Genomic DNA, 15,807 nt, shown 5'->3' on the forward strand with positions numbered 1-15,807 from the left:
GTCTCACGGGATCTATTGGGAATTAAATATGTAGAAAAGTATGAGGTGAAAGGAAAGTGAATGGACGTATTTGGGAGATTTGTGCAGCCTGAAAGTTCTCAATATCAATCACAACGCAATGACTAAGACATTGTTACTGAATGGAAAGGTAGGTATTCAACAAAATCGACCTAAATCATAATAATGTCCTCTACTTGAATTTTCTTTTTAACCTATTCGCCACAGCCCGGTCCTGGTTATAAATAACGTGTGAATGGTTTTATATCCCTCCTAGAAAATCTCCTCCAAAACTCCAGCCCTACTTGCTCACTGAGACGCAGCATCGACTGAGTCCGCACTTTGAGACGTCCACTGTGCTGGCTGGCATTTCCCAAAGCTCGACGGACCGAATCTCCAGCCTGACAGTGTCAGCAGCGTCCAGCCACCGCTGGCTGGACACAAAGTGCGCCGCTTACTCTGTATCCCGCGGTAACGTGTGGCGCCTTGTTTTTATTTTTTACAAAACCAGTCGAACCGAACACCTTCTCGACGGGAGGAAACTTTGAAGGTCGAACCTCTTTCGAAATCCGATAGGTTCAATGTTTGGACTGCAGTGCATCACAGGGCCCCCCCCCTTTGTGCCTGGAAATGTTTAATGATTGTCCCCCGCTAGGTTACAGGCCTGAGGTCTGTCAGGTTGTTGTTGTACAACTTCAGTGAGTGTGAGAGGGAAGCTCCCCCCCCAGAGACAGCTCAGATCAGTCAGGTCACTAAAAGCTGCTGTGACTGCGGATGATCTAATATTTAAATGATATCCAACACTAAATTAAACATGTACACATATCCGTCTTTATGTATATTTATGGATGCTTATAAGAGTTGTATTTAATTAATGACAACAACAACAAAGTCAATTCTTCTTTTTGTTCTCACCCTCATTTGAAGATGTAACGGCCTCGTTAGCGCAGCAGGTGCGAGTCTGAATACTTCTTTCTACTTGTGTGAATTCCAGAAGAGCAAAAAAAATTACCCAAACCCAATTTAGTGCAAAACAGCAGAATATTCCAAGTATGTGGAAGCCAAATGATTCAACTGTGGATTCAGGAGTCCAATATTTCCCTCATTAAGGCCTCGGCTCCTCTCATTTGCTGTGTTTCACCCTGCGGCAGTTTGGCTGAACAGTTTCTTAACTTCATCTGCTCGTGAGCTCAGCTACTCTTTACCAAGTGGCCACCATCAGATGAAATCTCATTATGTGTTCAAGCTCTTTCAGTTTCTGAAAAATCACTAAAAATCAACTTGTGCATCATCAATTATCGGCGGAGAAGCGCAGAGCGGCTGCAGAATTAATCAACTGGATCATAATTTAAGAGATTTTGAATCAAAGTGGGGTTTTGTTGATAAACAGGATTACAAGAAAACCTGTCATCCAATCTTTAGCCTTTTAAGTTGAGTAGCATGTTAACATGGTGGATGTTGTTCTTACCTCCACAAAGGTGGTTAGATTCCTTTGTTTGTCAGCAGGATTACGTAAAAACAACTGGACGGTAAACTGAGTGGAAGGATGGGACACGGGCAAAGAAACAACCCATTAAAAATTGGGGGTAGACATGAACAAAATACATTTACTGGTTTCCCAGAAAATAATTAATGGCTCTAGATGAAAAAATCTGTTAAATGTTAGACAGTGGACTGAATTACTTTATAGAACTAAAGAACATGGATTCAATTCAAGCAAAGACGCAAACATGTCCTTCATGAATCATTGGAGATGATAATGTTTGATATGTACCTGGACAGGACATACTCATAGTTATAGGACAATATGGCAATTAACTTTTTACTCATGTGATCAATGCTGTAAAGTTATTTTGAATGAAATTAGTGGACACGTCCTTACCTTTGATTTCTAATGACAACTTGTCTTGATTTTAAACTTTTCCCCTCATCAGTGCAAACAATAGTCATAAACACATTAAACTCGGCACCCTGTTAATTCTTTTGTCCGTCCACATTCCTTCCTCCTCAGATTAAACAAATCTTGACTAGAGAGGAGCCTATACGTTTGCCCACAAGCTTCCTGATTGAATTGTTTCAGATCGAAGGGAGAGGGAGTGAAAAACTGTGATTTCATGTCAGACCTGCCAGAAGTTATTACGTCTGAAGATTTACCTTATTTCAGAAATCAATAACAGCACCCAGGCATTTGTAGAATATGTGGAACCTTCCTCTTCTGTAAGGAGCCTGTGTGAGACGAGGGCTCGCTGTGATTCTGCCCCTGTGGTCAGATCTGTCTGCCCCAGTGAAGCAAACAACCCTTTGCAATTCTGATTGTGGCCAGCGCAGAGAAACAAACCAAACAGAGAATTGAAGTGAATAATGACTGGAACCCAGAGCCCATTGAGCTGCTCCAGGATTATGAGCATGGAGCCAGAGAGAGCTGGAGACTGAGAGGTTCTGGTCGGAGGAAAAAAGAAACAAAGACAGATGTGGTCATTTCACAAATCCCTGAACTGACTCATGACATCAGAGCTCTGCTTTACAACCAGTTAATGTCGTTAGGTGATGCATTTAGCGAATGCCTGCCTCACAAAATGCAAAAAAAGTCTGACTAAGCTCTACATCGGATCACTCCGGCATCCCTCAAGTCCCACTGCACGTCGGTTCCTCGGTTTGGGGGAATTGGCGTCATCCCTCTTTTCATATTAAGCCTCTCTCTCCTCAAACAAACACGAAGGGTCTGGTGCTGCCATTCTTAAAAGTTTCTGGCTGCGGGAAGAGGAGTTCCAGTCTGTGGAGGGAATTATAAACCAGCCAGTGGGCGCCTGCGCTGAATCTGCCTGTGAATGAGGCGGCAGGATCAACATAAGCCGCACTGCAGCCGCAAACATGTATTCCCCAGGTGTTCTGGCTTGTGTTTATCTCCACGATGCGCCCTCCTCCCTCCGCTTCCTCCTCTCCTTGCTGGGCAGCCCCAAGCTGGACCCCGTCAATGCTTTTCCAGAGGATGTCGGTGCCTGTTTGAAGTGCTGCTTTGCTATTTGGGGAGCTTCCGCCGGGAGGAGGTGTAGGAGGAGAAAAGATTGGATTTGGAAGCAAAAAAACAAAAAAATGAATGTCTTTATTGTGAAAGAAACAAAACAGCAACCTCTGGTGGAAAATGGAAGCAGACTGGTTCCTCCCTGTTGTGACAAGCTCTTGATTCTAACACACACACACACACACACACACACACACACACACACACACACACACACACACACACACACACACACACACGCACGTCTTTGCAGGGGTTGAAACTTTGAGGGCATTTGAGGTAGTGAAAGAAAAAGAGCGCATGGAGTCTTGTGAGGTTGAACCAGGGAGAATATTTTATGCCATCCACTATATCTTGAGACTAATGTCGGGATCTATTTTGTTAAAATTTAAACTAAAGATGAACGACCCCTTATTTATTGAAAATGAATTATGAATCTTTGCAAAATAAAATGTTTGCAGGTCCTTAATCCGGTGATTGTTCTCTGTTAGAAATGTGTTTAGCGGTTCAGGCACAGTCATGAGCCCGTGTTCATTTGACATGTTTGACTTGTGATTAAGATCAATAAAAGTCTCCGGATTCAAGAGGAAGTAGGAAGGACAGAAAGAAATCTGACAGAATGAGCATCAGGCAGAAATAATCACACAAACAATGGATGAAAATAGAAAAACAGAGCAGTCAAACGAGCTCAGTGAATTCTGTACGTCAGTTTACTTCCCGACATTCAGCTCCAATTCAACACGTACCAGGCTTTTTGTGTCGAGAAGCAGGAAGTGAAGGATTTCCCAGGTTCGAGTCCGGCCAGTGACTTAAAAAATACTTTTTACGAGCTGTCACTAGAATCTTTCCCTAATCATGAACCTGTGTCCACAACAGGAAGTTTCCCATTGCTCCAGAAACCAGGTCAGAGTTTCTTAAACTGTATCTCCTTCACTGGAGAAACACTGGGAACACTGGTAAAAAAGAAAACACCCATTAACATCTGGCTTTTGGGAATGGAGTCAAATGGCATTCACTCCAGTCTCAGGTCCATTGACTCTCAGCTCTGGCACTAATGGAAACACGACTCCCGGTTGAACAGACGCCGATCTGGCACGACAGCGAGGTGAGAGTGCGCCTCAGTTGTCGACTTGTTTCTGACATTGAACATGATGCTGTGGGGATTTAAAACTCCTCTATACTGGAAATGGCAAAGGAGTCAATCGCCTTTTTAGCATGTTTTACAAGTGCCTCAGAGATTTTAGGGGTAAGTAAATGTGAAAAATAGCCGAATACTCCTCTGTGTAAAGCTGGGGGTGAGTTCACTGAGGTGCTGAAATATCCAACGTCTTTTTCGTGCAGTCTCGGTTTGGTGCAGTCCGACCATGAGTCTGATTCACACCTTTGACACCAGCAACACAGAGAAAAATAGGTCGGACTCTGTTTTAACAACACACAGGGGCAGAAAGGTTCAGTGATTGTAAGATTACATGTCGACGCACATTTGGTGAGTGGTCAGGTTCAAGTGTTATCCCGTATCATGACGTCCAGGGGAAATGGATTTGACAAAGATAGATAGATAGCACACTGTAGTGTATATACATGTATATATATATATGATGCAGTAACTGGTAAACCACTGATGATGCATCCTAGTTTTTATATATCAGGAGAGAGGCCATGTTAACGCTCCAGTGCGTCATTGAGCGACGATTTCGGGTCCAGACAAAAATAAATCCTAAACACAAAAATGAGTTTAACGCTCTAAGCGCACATTTAACTGGAGAGGGTGTAAGTTGGAAACATCAGACGTGCAATAATCACTGTGTTAAGTGTGATTGGAGTGGGCGTCCCTTCTCTTTTACAATCTCCGAAAGTATCACTGTGCATTAATCACCCAGACGTCCAGCCGTGAAAAGCAGGAACCTCGAGCTGACAGCCTGTTTGTGAAACTTAATGCTCCATTAAGGGTTCATCAGTCAGATTTAAATGATTCGGACGCCCGTTATTCTCCGCTGAGCTGAGACCACTTCCTGTTGTAACACCAGAGACAGAATCTTTTCACATTCAGCCCCCAGCTTCGGCCCTGAGATGTATTCGACTGGCCGCGTTGCCAGAGGCGTCAGAACAGCAGCGTAAAAGAAACTCGGTGAGAATCGCTCAGGAGAAAAATCCCTGGCAGAGTTCTTCGCCCTAAGCTCCGAGTTTGAGGGAGATGTGATGAGCACGAGCACAGGGAGCTTCTTCCAGAATGTTAATGCCGTCGCTCCCAAACATCAAAGTTGTGGAAAGTAGGGTAGGAACGCTGCGTCATGTTTACCTCCTGAGCGAGCCGCTGAGTGTTTACACACCTTTTCTGCAGGAAGCGTTTCGACGCCTGATTCTCTTCTCCCCCTCGTGACCCAGAAATGAAAGACAACACTGGAGGCAGCGAGGAGAGAATCCACGAGGGACTTTCGTTTTTTGATAAAAAGTCAGGCAGACTTCAAGTTCAGTCGGAGTGAGGTGAAATCTTATTACATAACGGTGACACTGGTGGGAAAGTGTCTTTGTTGTCTACTTTGTGTTCCTGACGGCAGAAAGTCTCCCAGTGGACGAGCTTGAAGATGAAAATGCTTTTCCTTTAGGGTCCTGGTGTTTGTCATCACACCACATTCACGCCTGATTGAAGCTCCATTTTAACATTGACATCCAGGTCGACCTGTGGATGAAAAAGTCAAACAATTTTGCTCCGTTTCTCTAAATAAATCTCTGTATTATTCCCTAAAATCCTCTGGGAAACATCTTAGACCTACAATTTATGCTTCCTCAAACTTTCCCAAAGTGTTGCAAGTATCACTCGACTATTGAATCACCTCCTGGAGACTCTCCTGGAAATGGAAATGGGGCGAAAAATCCAAACGTCTCCCTGGTTAAAATCAATTATTCACAGTCATCTCCAGGGATGTGCAGGCTCCGGCAGTATCCTAAGATGATTCCAACTGTGTGAGTGTGTAAAGCAGAATGTGAATAACATTCCGGATGAGGAGAATATTCGGGTAAATGCTCCCTGCTGCTGCGGCCGTTTCCTCCTCGACTGAACCCCCCCGCTGAGAGACTGGGCCTCTTAGGCCGGTCTGCTGGAGCCGATAGGGAGAGATTACAGTGTCTCTCCACTGCGGGAAGTTGTGAATGTTTTATTAAGAAAAGCTGCACTGCTCCTCCGCAGCCTCTTGTGACTGGATGTGGATGCAGTATGTGTGTGTGTGTGTGTGTGTGTGTGTGTGTGTGTGTGTGTGTGTGTGTGTGTGTGTGTGTGTGTGTGTGTGTGTGTGTGTGTGTGTGTGTGTGTGTGTGTGTGTGTGTGTGTGTGCTCCCTCAACTGTTCACCCACCAAATTTATTTTCATTTTCATTTGTTTCCAAATATGGTTTATGACTAAATTCTGCACTTGCCACGTGTCGGTAGAGGAGGAGGTTAAAGTCTGTGTGATAAATACATTTGTTGTACTTTAAAAGCAGATAATGTTACTCAAGTAGACTTGTAGTAGAATGAGCTGTGACAATATGACCAGTAGCTCATCATGGATATAAAATAATCGAATCTCAGAGTTCAGATAAATCTGACACCCATGTGTTTACTTTACCCATGTGACTGGTTCGATTACATATTGTGGATCAGCAAAAGTTTGCCATCTGATTTGTATTGTAAATGCAATAAATAAGTAGTTTGTATCATGCAGTTTGTATCAAAAGCTTAAATTATCTTGTCATTATTTTGAGATAACCACATTTATTTAAGGAGAGTCCGACACTGTTGCATTATGTATTATGACAGAAAATAAGGAGAATGATAAAAGGTCTTCTTCAATAATAACCTCCATCAATCAGCTTCCCTCTGCTTCACTCAATCTGAGCTTCGCTGTGTTTATTTACAGTGTAAACCAGAGGCTGATCACAACAGTCAATGAGCTCTGACACCCGCATTCTCTCACTCGTATTTGTTGGCTCCCCCCGAATACCAAACAAGGCTCCGGCTTCCTGTGTCCGTATCTTAACGGTACATTAATAAATCGCTGTGTGACACAGGAATAAACCTCAAGAATGCTTTTCCTCTTTATCAGCCCCCCCCCCCCCCCCCTTTCCACATGAGTCTTCTCAATGAGGTGGAAGCACCCGTCTGTGACCGAAGAAATGGAAGAGAAATAGTGGTTGATTTGAATTATATATATAATGAATATATTATATTATATTTACATGCCGTGCAACTTCTTAGTTTTGTTCGTCTCATTATGAAACAGCAGGCATCTTTTACACTCATTTCTCTCTTTGTGATTTTCATTATTTTTTTTAGTTTAAACATCCGACTAATTAAATGTTAAAATGTCAGTTTTATCCTGCTTCTATACATTAATTATGTTTAAACATCCAACTACTTAAAATGTTTAAATGTCATTTATTTCCAGCTTCTATAATTTGATTTGTGAACCTGCGGCTGTGAGAAATGTATATATTGGAACACGTTTAATTGAAAATGGATGAATTCTTCCTCTTTTGGGTCTTTATTTGTCTAATTCGCTTTCAGACCTGCACTAATGACATATACAGGATCCTCTGGAGAGTCCTGCACTGCAGCAGGCACATATAAAGAGATAATTCTTTAAAATGTAAATGAGAAAACACACCTCATTTAACATCTTTCAAACCCAGGAAGGCATGAGTAATAATCCTCGCCTCCAGCTGTCAAGAGCTTACTCTTATTCCAGCGATTTCTATTATTAACGTCCCGGAATTAGCTTTGTCCGATCGAACCTGCAGCGGCTGAGACGTGTGCAGGTGAAATCACTCAGAGGCTCGTGGGGTCGCAACCTGTCAGAGGTGCTGTCAGAGGAAAACAGCTAGTGTCACTCTGCGTTTCCCCGACACCCATGAAGAAGAACGTGGAGCCTTAGTCGTGGGTGGAGGCTGCAGCGAGGGATGACGGACAGACGGGTGTGGTGTCCCTCATTCCTGCTCCATTCTCAGGCAGCTCCCTCGTGCAGAAAAACCCGCTGCTGATGGATGGATTTGTAACAAAGCAGTAATTCTGCAGAGCCACTCGATGGCTCCTGTCCATCAACCTGGATCCCTGTTATTTCCCCCCACTCCAAACTTTCTATCAGCAAACAGCAGTGTTTGTCCTGCAGGTAACAGCCCGTGGTCGATGCCCCCCCCCCTGCCGTCGAAGACTCCATTTCCCCGTGACACCATGACGACGTGTCTGCAGCCAAGAATCCTCGCAGATGGACCCAGTGTTATTTCCCCTTCCAGTCAATCTGTGTTGGATGGTGACAGGTTATATAACTGCGACACTGTAAAAAGCTCCACAGTCATTTGTTACATCAATGTCAAGATACCACAGGCAATGATGTTTCCCTGCTGGTGTCAGGGAGGCTGCTGGATTAATCACAGGAAACAAGGGCTCAGATATGGACACAAACCAACTTGCATAAAAAAAACGAACCAAATCAACTTCACACATCTCATTTTGACATATTGAATATTCTCGATCTGATCTGGGGCACGAGGTGAGGATGAGAGGAACACCCTGTTAGTGTTGCACTACAAAACTGACATGTTGCAAAAGTGACACGTTGAAGATGTTCAGTCACTTCAGGTTCAGGAGCTTTGATGATGGCAGCTGAGTTTGAATGACAACAGACTTTGTAAAGTCGACTGTTATGAAATCGAAGTCAAGTTGATGTTGACTGATGACGTCGTGAATAGGAGAAGAAGAATGTTTTTGGCAACTGATGAAAATCTGCATTTCGTAGAGCAGAGTGTATTGAAACAACACATCACACACAGAACGTATACACAACTTATTTACAACGCATACACAACGTATACACAGAGCAGAAAGAAGTAAAAACAGCAACAGGTTGGAACTGGGCTGCAACATATGCAACAGTGACTTGATACACAAAACTCATGAACATATCTTTAGCTTTAATAACTTAATTGACCATAGCTGTGCATATTATAACATGTAATCAAAAGAAGATCGTGCTTTTATTAGTACAACCTGGAGAATTCAATTGTTTTATAGTGATTTCTGATAGAGAGAGAACGTGGCCCACAGTTAAAAACACCAATGCAGCTTTTTTTACACTGTGATGCCAAATACAAGTTTAAACTAGAATGTCACTAAGTAGAGTCCAAATTGCTCCCACTCAAAGATATCAGTCCCCCAATTGTGAATGATTTTTTAAATCAAGATAAATTAATCATTTCCTGGAAAAGCTGTTAAATGTGAGATCAGATTGTTAAAGAGAGAAAAAGTAAAATTACCTAGAATTATCCTCTCATTTCATGATTTCATTCTTGGGTCGTGTCCCTCCACAGGATTTCAGGGAAATCAGTTGAGTAGTTTTTTGCGTAATCCTGCTCAACACCTACCATGTACCTTCAGAAGCACAAGACATGTCAAGGTAAATGTTTCTCGGGCATTATTAAAGACGATTGATGTTGAAACCTTGGAATAATCTTCCTCAAAATATCATAAAATCTATAAATCTTTATTTATTTAACACATGCAGGTTTGAGCAGTTTAAACTAGATTAACATAATAATGAGATACAACAAAGCAAAGAAAGAAACACTTTACACAATTGAAAACTATTTCAGACTAATACATACAGTAAAATAATACAGTAATGAATAAATATAATTTATTTTAATAAATTACCATAAATAACAGTAAGAGTGGTGAAAGGACTACAAACTAAATCGATCTTACTTTATTCATATCAATGACTCAAATGTGTGTGTGTACATGTTGTATACACACACACATTTGAGAACACACAAACTCGTCTTTTTTGAGGTGGATTAAGAGACTGGGCGGGGGGGGGGGGTGAAGGGTCCTCCTGATCACTGAACCTTATCTGGAGAGGCTCTACAGCAGCTGCGATGAGCCGGACAGATAACAGAGCAGCGTCAGCAAGGTCAGCAGAAGACTGACGGACAGACACGTCCGCCGAAGACAATCTGACGATTTGTCTCTGAAGAGTCCTCAACACACAAAGTCCTAGTTGAACTTTTTACATGTACAGTGTTTGACACCGATTATAAATGCACCCTACATAAGTGCAGTGATGCTCTTAGCAGGAGGATGGATGTTAACAGAGAAGGTCAGAGGAACCTGCTCTCGGCTTCAGAAGAAAAACTGTGAAGACACACGTTAACAGAGATGTTGGACAGACACACACACTGCTACACACACACTGCTACACACACAGCCTCTCTCCTCTGGTGCTCTGCTCAGCACGGCTCTAACAACCCAGCTCTGATTCCAACCATCAGACCAGAACTATTACACACGGGCCGCATACCAATACGTTGCACTCGCTGGCTGAACGGTGAGCGTTCAACAAAACGTCTCATAAATCTTTTAGCTTTATCGGAAGCTGATTTCTCTTCTTTTTTTAAAGTCATTGTTACACAAAGACAATTGTCCCCAGCATTTGATTTTCAGCAGCATCTGTGATTTATTGTTTTCTTTACAGACGGCGGAGACTCGAGCCGTCATTCAGATCCCTGAGGAGGAAGGAGGAAGTTCTGAGCCCCCCCCTCGGTGCGCTCACTCTCCTGCCTGCCTGTGTAAGGCTGTCAAATGGGAAGAGGTCTGTCGGGGGGGGGTAATTTATTTCTGCCTGTCGGGGGATATCAAACCGTGTGCCTCACTGGAGGGTGAGGAGCCTTCATTCTCCCCCCCTCCTTCCCTCCTCCACTCTATACTGTCTGAAATGGGATGCCCTCTCAATCCCCATTCCATTGCTGCAGGAGTCAGGAAGCTGATAAAGCCTGGATATCAAAGACTATTAATGATTTTCCTGCAGCTTTGCATCTACAGTAGTTTCCCATTAAAGCAGAGGGAGTCAGAGGTTTTCCTATACGTCCACATGGGAAACTGCTTAATATGAACTGATAGTTTTAGATTTGCATCCTTGTTTTGTACCAATGTCGAGCACGTATGCATGTGTAGGTGTTTTATGTCTTTCATTGTTTGTGGTCACACATCAGTTTTAATCCCTTGTCAGTTTCTACTGCGTTTTCTTATTTGTTTATTTGATGTATCCGCCTTGTTTTATCTCTGTAATAACCTTCAATATTGTTTATTCTTTATCTGGCGGAGCGCTGCTGTTATTCCGTCCCTTCCTTTATTTAATCTGTTGTGTTGCATTGTCAAGCACTTTGTCACATTTCTTCTGAAAAGCGGTGGCATGTGGGTTGTGGGATAGAATAATATATTTTATATTCCAATGGTATTTTAAAAAAATTGTTTCCATGAACTGAATCACTTGAACTTGAAAAACATGAGGCAAGAAAAGGTTTTACATTTCACGGTAAAAATCACTTTGTGAAATAGTTTAAGTTTTGCAGTTCACAAATGTTTTACTCAGTCTTACTAATCTTATTTTATCATTCTCTTTTCTAAGCAGACAAAATCTTTGTTACCTATTAACCACTTAATAGTTGACTGATAAAGTTTTGCTATAAGCTGAAGTAGAATATCTCACAAATCTTCATATCAGCAGCTGTAAGGAACAAAAAGACAGAGCAACAGACAGAAGATCAACTGTTATGTTGTAATTTATCCTCTAAATAACATCATCATCATCTTCATCATCATCATCATCATCATCATCATCATCATCATCATCATCATCATCATCATCATCATCATCATCATCATCATCATCATCATCATCATCATCATCATCATCATCGTCATCATCATCATCATCATCATCATCATCATCATCATCATCATCACCTCCTGATACCAGACATCTGACCCTCTGCATAACGGTTCCAGCAGTTGTATTAGAAACGTCAGCAGGACATAATATATGCAAACGTCTATGACATCAGTGTCCATCACTTTTAGCTGTCCTCTGGAAACACTTCCGTTGTCGTTTTCTGTATTGCTGCACGTTTCTGTGATATGTTGTGTAGTGTTGTGTTGTGAAATTGATGAAGATGTTTTCCACCTGCATGTGTTTTGTCCACTTGCATGTGTTTTCTTAAGTTGCTGTGCGTTGAGCTCTCAGGGCCACCGTAGTTCCCAATGTGAACAGAGTGGAAAGAGTTAAACAAAACCAGGAAGTGGAGCAGAGCAGCAGGGGAGGGGCCATCACCAGCGTCATCATACTGAAATGAAACTCAACGAGGAAAGTTACAGTTTGCTCGTCACTTCAAGCTGCTGCATCTAAAACTCGCAAACTTCACAGGTAAATTTAAACCTTTCTTTAAATATAACAGATTATTCAGCACAGATATGAGTTATAACTGCCTCCCATGTTTTTGTCCAGATATGGCTTCAGCCAGCTCTCTGCTGTCAGAGGAGAGGTTACTGTGTTCCATCTGTCTGGACGTGTTCACAGACCCAGTCACGATGTCGTGTGGACACAACTTCTGCAGCTCATGTATCCACACGTACTGGGACAGCAGGGACACTTGCCAGTGTCCCTTGTGCAAACGGAAATTCTCCACAAGACCTGAACTTCAAGTCAACACTTTCATCTCAGAGTTAGCTGATGAGTTTAAGAAGTTGGTTCAAGTCAAAGCCTCGACTCCAGGCCCACAGCTTCTGGAGGTTGACGTTCTTTGTGACTTCTGCTCTGAGATGAAAGAAAAGGCCGTTAAATCTTGCCTGACGTGTCTGACTTCTTTCTGTGAGTCACACCTGGAGCCGCATCGGAGAGTTGCTGGGCTCAAAGGTCACACATTATTAGAGCCAGTGAAGAATCTCGACGACAGGATGTGCAAGACACACAACAAGATGACCGAGCTGTACTGCTTGAAGGAGCAGGCCTTCATTTGCGTCCTGTGTTTGAAAGCTGATCACAAGGGTCACAACGCCGTCCTCCTGGAGGAGCAATATGAAAAAGTGGCGTCAACAAAAGACGAGGCACAGGCAAACATGCAGAAGTTGATACAGACACGGATTGAGAAGATAGCCGAGGTTGAAAAATTACTCGATGTCAGCCAGGTAGATTCTGAAAAAGAGGAACAAGCCGCCGTGCAGGTGTTCACCGAGTTGATCCAGTCCATTCAGGCGAGCCAGGCCGAGCTAGTTGAGGCGATCAAGCAGAGGCACAGTGCAATAAAGCAAAAGGGTGAAGAGTTTCTCAAAGAACTGAGGAGGGAAGTGACTGAGCTCAAGAGCCGAAGCAGTCAGCTAGAACATCTGTCACAGTCACAGGATCACTATCATTTCCTCCAGAGCTTCTCGACCTTGTCCAAACCTCCACACAAGAGCTGCCCCGACACAGATCTCGGCCCTGACCTGTCTTTCCAGGCAACGCAAGGTCACCTGACTCGGCTGAAACAGAGAGTCGAGGAAAAAATGGAAGAGATTCTTGAGATCAGAATGAAAAGAATGAGAGAGCACGCGGTCGACTTGACCCTTGACCCTGACACTGCATATCACTCACTTGTCATAAGCGAAGACGGAAAACATGTTATAGTAAAAGACAACATTGAAAAGGACAAAGTTACAGACAATCCAAAGAGATTTCATACATGTCAGGTTTTGGCAAAAGAGGGATTCATGACAGGGAAGTTTTACTTTGAGGTGCAGGTGAAAGGAAAGATACGTTGGAACATTGGCGTGGCCAGGGAGTCGGTGGATAGAAAGAACAAGACAAGTGCGTCAGTTAAAAATGGATATTGGTGCATTAGATTGTTTGAGGGCAAATATAAAACAACTGCAGAACCTATAATGTTGAAAGAAGAGCTTCAGAAGGTGGGCGTCTTTGTAGACTACAACAAAGGTGAAGTGTCTTTTTACAATGCAGACTCTAAATCACGCATCGGTTGTATCACAGGCTGCTGCTTTACAGAGAAACTTTATCCGCACTTCTGCCCTCAGCCGAATTATAATGGAAGAAACTCCGCCCCTCTCATCATTACACCTGTACCTCAAACTCACTAGTCCATCCGTCCCATTCTGGAGAACGCGAAACCCATGAAAGTCAAGTGGGAATTTCTTTAAATTCGGTACAAACATTCACTTGGAATCCAGGATGAACTGGTTAGAATCTGGTAGCCAAAGGTCAAAGGTCATGGAGGCATCACAGAACAACAAATGAGAAAATGTTGATTATTTATCATTTTGAATCAAAGATCTATTGATGAATTACATTGGTCAAAGGTCACAGGGACCCCATATAAATTTGGAAAAAATGTATGGACACAGTGCATGTTTCTAGTAATTGTTACTGTCTGATCCTTTTATATAAAAATGGTAAAGTTTACTGTCATAATGTGGTGTTGGTTTTAATTCAAGTATTTTATCAAGTGTTTCAATCGTTGAAATATTTGCATAATAAACTGAATATATACAGATTCTGTTGTGTCATTCTTTCATGTCACAGCTCAGCTGGATTTATATATTAAAGACTAAAGCAGTTCCTCTACACATCACACTACTCGTAGGATTACAGTCCGAGGCCCCCAGTGTTTGGAGCAGATCACAGGTTCAGTATTTTGCGAGATAAATGTTAAGGGGCCTAAACTACATCTTATTACAAGAGCTCTGTCTCAATGATCGTGGAAAATTTGCTAAACTGTAAACGTTTTTAATTCATTTTTATAAATAATAAACTTTATTTCTGCAGATGTCTACTGTTAACCCTCGGAGACCCACTGAGCTGTATACAATCTCAAATATCATGTTGTCTTTAGACAGAACTTACTCCTCTGGTCTGAGCTGGAGACATGCCGTGTTTTTCTGTTACACTGAATAAACAGCGCTAACAAGAAAGCCCCTGTTTGCATGTGGCTCCAGAGCCGAGGGTTGTCGACCCCTGTGTGGAACCGAATTTGTAAGATGTATTGGACGTTTTTGTGTCTCCTATTATGGGATAAAAATGAAATGAGTGAAACTACAAGTTAGTAAACGTGCGTCCTTCTGTTCATGCCTATTTGCTTTTATTTGTTTCCCTGCAACAACAAATCAAACTGAAACTTGGTTTTCACTCATCAACACTTCGTTTACATCCTGACTCCGGCTGCTGCACTGAAACGTGGACGTGGTCAATGTTGAAACTGTGGATGAAGTCATGTTAAAAGTCTGTCCAGGAAAAACCCATTGGCCCTCGACCATGTTAACAAAGGCTCCTCATCCGGCAGTCAAGTCAATTCTCCCTCTGACAAGTGACTTGACAACTATGGTTATGGAAAGACAGAATGAGCCGGTCATGCCTAAGTGATCTTGATTGATTTGGGATCCAGCCTTCAGTCAATGTTTCAGTGCCCACAGGAGGCAGAGCTGTCAATCACAGCCGGAGACAAGGCCTCGGCTAAGTTTGGTGCCGCAAATCAATGCGACATCACCGGCTGCTATCGGGGGGGGAAATGAAGCCTTTGTGTGGAAGTGAATGAGACGGAAGGAAAATCTTTGTGATATCTTTCCATCTCGAGTTGACAGTGACGACGAAGATCGAAGGAGGAAAGGAGCCAACTCTGGAGATGGAGACGTATTTTATTTGAGTGACACAGCCCGAACATGCATCATAAAATAAACCACACACACACACTGAACAATCATCTCTTCAAATTGTGACTATTACGTGAACTTATACATCAATGACATATTTACCAGCTGCAGTAAAAAGCTGGTATAAACTTTATTGAGATTTCGGAGATAAACAGAACAGACTTGGCTAATAATTTTAAAACTGGAGCTCTATATTTAAGTAAGTCTTTGTTTTCATTGATCTAAACTTCACGCATGGATCGGCAGATTTAACAACATGGAAGTTTCCGGTGAACTTATTAAAA

General features: G+C 42.6%; 1 protein-coding gene across 1 annotated transcript; it reads left to right on the forward strand.

Moving 5' to 3' along the window:
• The first annotated feature begins 12,190 nt into the window (after positions 1-12,190).
• LOC133001858 (zinc finger protein RFP-like) lies at positions 12,191-14,339 on the forward strand. Its single transcript, XM_061071564.1, has 2 exons — positions 12,191-12,251; positions 12,333-14,339. Exon 2 carries the CDS (start codon positions 12,335-12,337, stop codon positions 13,955-13,957), a length of 1,623 nt encoding a protein of 540 aa, XP_060927547.1. The 5' UTR covers positions 12,191-12,251; positions 12,333-12,334; the 3' UTR covers positions 13,958-14,339.
• Positions 14,340-15,807: the final 1,468 nt, after the last annotated feature.

This window comes from Limanda limanda, chromosome 5 (genome assembly GCF_963576545.1).
Source record: "Limanda limanda chromosome 5, fLimLim1.1, whole genome shotgun sequence".
Taxonomy (NCBI): Eukaryota; Metazoa; Chordata; class Actinopteri; order Pleuronectiformes; family Pleuronectidae; genus Limanda; species Limanda limanda.

Excerpts from the sequence above, each read along its gene's own strand:
- LOC133001858 (XM_061071564.1), top strand. The coding sequence starts at position 12,335 with ATGGCTTCAGCCAGCTCTCTGCTGTCAGAGGAGAGGTTACTGTGTTCC.